This window comes from Manacus vitellinus, unplaced genomic scaffold (assembly GCF_001715985.3).
Source record: "Manacus vitellinus isolate BGI_N305 unplaced genomic scaffold, ASM171598v3 scaffold_108_pilon, whole genome shotgun sequence".
NCBI lineage: Eukaryota > Metazoa > Chordata > Aves > Passeriformes > Pipridae > Manacus > Manacus vitellinus.
The window spans coordinates 179,947-185,946 of record NW_021938835.1 but is presented as its reverse complement, the minus strand read 5'-3'; the positions used below and the strand labels follow the sequence as shown (position 1 = coordinate 185,946).

The following is a 6,000-nucleotide window of genomic DNA, read 5'->3' as shown; positions in this document are numbered from 1 at the left end:
TTTTTTTGTTTTTAACAAAAAAAAAAAAAAAAAAAAAAATTAAAAAAAAAAATTTAGTCACATATCATCAAGAAAAACAACATTGTTTTAGGACTCTTATCTCTTCACTCCCAAATATCCTGTTTCTTCGAGCTGTGGTGGCCAGGACCAATAGAAACCTCTTCCTGCCATTGGCTGACTTCATTTCCCAGAGTTAGCACAATCTCATCCGCTCTAAACAACCTCATCAAAACTTCTTTCTGGTCAGAGCGAAGCAATAATTATTATTAGCAAATTATTTAGCGATCAATAATCTTGATCACATTATGGCAAGCACTATTAAGGTAAGAAAGGGGCACCTTTTTTTTTGTCGGCGCTTTTTGGTCACTTTTGCGTGTTCTTTGGTTTCCTTTTATCAACCTAGATAAGTTAGAATTGGGCAACACCCCCACTGCCACAATAGAGGACAACAAGATTTCCTTTGTACTGCCTAGTAAATTTCCTTTTTCCTACTCCAACCATCCGCAAGGCTTAAAAACTTCAAACTCGGACAAAAAAAAATTGGGTTTTTTTGAAATTCACTCTTCGGTGCCGCGGATCGCAAAAATGCGAAGCCCTTTTTTAAAAAAAGGGGAGCTTCTGAAATTCCTTGGAGGTATCACTGGGACAACTTGGATGTGTTTGTGGACTGCCAGGAGGGGAGAGGGTGTGCACTGGAAGGAAAAAGCGGGTTCCCTAAGAGCGCTTTTGGAGACTTTGAAATGTTTCTCTTGTGGATGGGGAGACAAATTTGAGCGAGCGGGAAGGAGAGGCACCAGCTCTTGTTTCTCTCTCGTGCAGGTGTTAATTATGTGCTTTTCTAGAAACCCTGATCCTTTTACTGGGCACCTTTCTGAATGTTATTTTAATGGTGGTGGGAAGATCTCCTGGGTGTGTTCTTTTTTTTTGCTTTAATTTCTTTGGACAATAAAATTCTCTTCTTGGCGTTTAACTTGACATCGGTGCATGGTTTGTTAATTTATTTTTTTATTATTTTAAGACTGGCTTTGCTGAGTTTTTCGGGTTGTGCCACTTAGTTGAATAAATCCATATGTGTATCTGTCTAGTTTTTGCTTCTCTCTATGTTGCAGTTACTGCCATAGCAATAAGCTGCGATTAATTGCAGAATAAAACCGTAATTTCGTGATAGTGAAACTAATTTTACATAAAGAGCATGTTCAGGGAGGACTCTGCGGTGTTGTGTTATCAGATTCGGGGTCAAGGTGTTATCAGATTTGGGATCAAGGTATTTGTTTTCTTGGTGGTATTGTCTGTTTCTGCACTTTTCTGATTATGCCAGAGATTCAGCAGGAGATATGGAATAGCCTGGCTGTCGGCTCAGGGGAGCTGCACTTGGATTTCTCAGTAGCTTCTGCTTCACTGTTTATATTTTAGAGATCATTTGATGCTTTTTTTTGTTATGGTTTTTGAGATCTGAAAGCCTTGCCTGAAGTCAAATGTGATTAAAAAGTCTTAATGAACCTCTTCTTTCTGTGATCACTGATGTTTTCACGGGGCTATCAATAGAGACAGAGGTCTGGATCTCCTCTGCATTGCTGAGTATCTGTTAAATGATAAGTAGCTCCTGAAACTAAATTCCCTGTGGTTCCTGAGGTTCAGGGAGCTGAGTTTTGGCTAAAAGAATGGCTCTGTGTTGAGGTGGTAGCGCTGCATTTTTTATGCCTAATAATCAGAAAAAACTATTGATGTTGATAGGAAATTTACTTATAAAAATAACAGCACCATGAGTTTGGATGGTGTTTGCATTTTGAGGAGCTCTTGTTATTTATTTCTCTTAGTGTTTCGTATCATGTGAACTGTAATGGGGTAAAAAAAATGGTAATAAGGTAAAAGACTGTAAATAATACCTTATGGTTATTATTTTACCTTCACCTGACACTTAGGGAGATGAGAAGAGCCATGTTTTATCCAGCCTGGGAATGCAGTGCAGTCAGAAAAGCCTCCTGAGTGGAAAAACATGCACTTCTCTCTCCTCATCTGGAGTGTGAAACTTGCAGGGGGAAACACACCCCAAAAGGTTGAGGGTTTTGGTGCCCAGGGTGCTGGGAAGGCCTTATGTGCTGAAGCAAGGATTTTATTTATGCAAGAGCAAAATGTAAAATGACTGGGAAGAAATGACAGGTGCTTTGTGCTCTAGATCCAGGACATCTGCTCTGACATGACCCTAAGCCAGTCCAAAGAGATTCAATTCCTCTTCTATAAGGAGTTCATAGAGAAGTCATTTAACTGAGAGGTTTCTGAAATAAGGAAATTCCAGCTGAAGGCCAAACAGGTGTTTGTTAACTTTTACTAAACAGTTATATTTTTATCTCTCTCTATATATATTCAATAATATAAATATATATAATTAATATAATATAATGGTTTGTGTTCTCTGCTGGCAAAGGGTATTCCAGCTATCCCAACACTGGGATACAAGGGGCTGTGGTCATGGAAGGTGGAGAGCCTTGTCTGGGATCTCCATGCTGGGAATTCACTCTCTTCTTTAGTGAAGCTGTGGAGTCCTTAAATGTCAAAATCAGGCTGTGAATGGTTATGGAATTATGTTTTCGTTCACAACTGGGTAGAAATTTCTGGGAATGCACACACACACACACGGAAAAGTGGCCTTCCAGTAAGATTTTCTGATTCATCCTTTCCCTATCCCAAACTTGCAGACAGACCCGTGGGACACTTGTAATTCCTGAGGGATCAGTCTGGCTTCACTGGGGTTAATTGGTATCTGTGAAGACAAGCACTTGTGTGAGATTTTTGGTGCTGGGTTTGACATCACAAGTGTGGTTTTCCCAGGAGATACATCTCTCCTTGTCCCCCACCCTCCTTCTGCTGCCCCCTGTCCCTTCTCCGCCGTGAGGGGGAAAGTGCTGCGGTGGAAGGTTTGTCCTGAAAAGGAGGAGGCAGAAATGCCTTTTTTCCAGGCTCTGACATGAATGGATAATGTTAATCCCGATTTTCTCACTGTGAGGGCAGCTGTCCTTGCTCAGGCCAGGGATTTTTTCCCCCTTTGACTGGGAGCGGGGCCGGCTTTGGAGAGAGAAACAGCGGAGAGGGGAACGGTGCAAAAAGGTTCCCCCACACCAAGGATTTTGGGTTTGGTACAGTCAAGGGGCTGATATTTCTGATCCCAATACCTGGTGCACGTGCAGCTGATCTCACTGTTACGTTTTTTTGGCATTTGAAGGGGAAAATGCGGTTTTTCAGGTGCAGAAAGTCTCTTAAGATCCAGGATTTCGGTGCTAAGGTGACATGTTTCCTTCTGGCACAAGCTGTGTGTGCAGAGCACTGAAACTAAAGACTCTTAAATCAATACAACTCTAAGTGTCCCTTTTACTGCAAATACAATTTTAGAACATATCAAATGATTCTGAATTAGGTGTCAGTCTTTTTTTTTTTTTGGTGGTGGTTTGGTTTTTTTTTGTTTAATAGAATGGAGCAAAAACTTATTTAAGCGTTACCTTGGGATGAAGTAAAAATAGTTATCCTGAAGGTCATTTTGTTGTTTTTTTTTTTTTTTTTCCCCATTATCCTATAGTGGAGGAAAGAACATTAAATAGAAAAGTGCAACTGGAATTCTATTTCCTTGCCATGTTCAAGCCTGGTTATATTTTTCTCCTTGGCTACTTATTAAAACTCTTCAGTGTAATTATTCTTATTAAAACTCTTCAGTAAGTGATCTTGACTTTGCAATGATTTATCAATTATACTTGTGGATATTTCTTTTACTGTAATTTACACCTAATTATACTCTTGTCCACTTTTTATTATTGGTTTCTACTGTGCTGTTCCTGTGGAATCTATGATTTCTGGGAGAAAAAGTCTGTGTATTTGATAAAGGACAGGAGAATCTTTGTGGTTTCTGAGGCTTGAAAGAGTATGGACACGCTGATTAAAGCAGAATATAGGGGCAAGATTTATTTTTGAGGAATACTGTGCTGTGCTTCTTTCTTTGGTATTACTTTTCTCTCACTTTCTTTTAGAAAATCTAAGCACTCCCTCAAATATTTCTGGAGCCAAGGAAAGCTGGAGACAGTTAAGAAATAAATCTGTCCTTGGCATATGGAAATGTTTAAGTCTTTGTTTAAAGGTTTGCATCTGCACTGAATCCAGCAGAGCTGATACAGTAATTTGTACATTTGTTCCTTGCATTAAAACAATTATAAAGGTTATTATCTTTTTTTTTTCCCTCATCTCAATTAATGAGCCAATGGTATATTTAGTTTTAAGCCTGTAAATACTTCCCCTGACATGGTGCAACCCCCTTAAAGCAGGGAACACACCTGAGTGCTCAGGTGAATCAGAAGCAGGAATATCAAGAGAGCTTTAAACCCCTTATCCTGATCCTGCCCTCCTTAATTCAGAGTCTCCAGCAATTCCATGAAGATTTTGTTCCAATAAAGGCAGCAGAATCAGACCCATAATTATTGCCAGGTAAAACAGTATTTCTGACTCAAGTACAAATGTACAATTTCAAGGCAGAAATAGCCATATAGAAACAGAAGAACATATTCTGGGGGATTTTTGTGCTGTTTTCTTTTGCTTTTAATCAGCAACCATTTAACTCAATTTGGTTTGTCTTCATATGCCAAAATGAAGTGAAATATAAGGGGTTTGCTTTCTAGAACTAAGTCCCCAGGCAAGGAACAACAGCTGGAAAATGCATATATTTGACTGTCTGAGTTTGTTGCTTTGTTTGTTTTTCCTTAACAAGCACTATATTATCCCTTAACAAAACGTTTCTCAGCAAGTTCCCGGAGTTACAAAAGGCCTTTCAGAAATGATGTTAAAAGAAACAAGTGCTCTTGGAGAATGACTTGCTGAAAGACAAATACAGTAGTTTTGCAAAATGCCAAAAGAGGTTATTTATTTTCAGAGGGCCAGCTTGTGATTCACTAAAAATGTATAATGCTGTTTTACTTATAAAAGGAATAGCCTTTATTATGCAGGTTTCTAAATCAAACCAACAGAATTATTTGAAAATCAGCAAAAAAATAAGAAAAGAAAATTTGGGGATGTATTATTGATTGTATTGAAATTAATAATACTTGTATTATCAATTTTAACAAAATAAGGGCCATAACAGTAGAAAATATCACATGCAGTGCCAAACCTCTTCAAGTTAACAAGTTCATTGACTACAACGTGATTTCTATCAGATTCATCTTTAACTATTGAAAAATTGATTTCTTTTGAGAGATAATCAGTCACCCTGCTGTCTTGGATAGATATTTATGTATTATGGAAGAAATTTTTGCATAGAAAACACCAACAAACATAAAAAAACTTGGAAGAATATATATGAAAAAGGTCACAGTTCTTTCTTTCAAGTGTCTTTGTTGTCAAAGGGATCATTTTAAATGTTGTAACCAAGCCTGCCTTAGGTTGGATAACTCTGTGTCCCTCAATTAATTCCTGCTCCCTTACAAGGACTGTAAATCCTGTAATCAGCTTATCACAGTTAACAGAGGGAGAAGTTTCAGGAAATCTGGTGAGATTCATGTTGCAAGCCTGGATCACAAGGATCTTGCTTCTTGTAATGCATCCTTAGGCACTGCCAATTTTTACCATGCACAGAGTCATCCTATTAGAGAGATTGGAAAGGGATATTAGCGGGTTATAAACAAGTAATATTCAGAATGAGGTTTAGTAACTACCGTGTGTGAACCAGTGATTGCCACTTCTGGTAATTATCCTGTCATAAATGGAATTTATTTCAAAGAAAAAAGGAATAAATTTGACAAATACGAATAAACGTGACAATTATTTGTCTTAAAAATGTCAATGAACTTTCAGAGGTAAAAAAAAGACCGATGGGCAATAGTGATTTTTTTTAAGGCTGAAGGACACACCAAGTGGTCACTCATTTGGTCCACACACAGTGCCCGAGGCAAATAGCCTTTTGGAAGGGTGGATTTTGGGAATTAATGAGTGGAAGGAATGCCTAGGATGTGATGTCTTCCACTT

The 6,000-nt window shown here is 38.3% G+C and overlaps 1 protein-coding gene across 1 annotated transcript in view; it reads left to right on the top strand.

The window, feature by feature from the left end:
• Positions 1-208: 208 nt before the first annotated feature.
• ERG (ETS transcription factor ERG) overlaps positions 209-6,000 on the top strand; it is a 65,105-nt gene continuing 59,313 nt past the window's right edge. Inside the window, exon 1 of the mRNA XM_018088715.2 lies at positions 209-323. Coding sequence (XP_017944204.1) covers positions 306-323 — 18 coding nt within the window. The 5' untranslated portion in view covers positions 209-305. The remainder of the gene's footprint in view (positions 324-6,000) is intronic.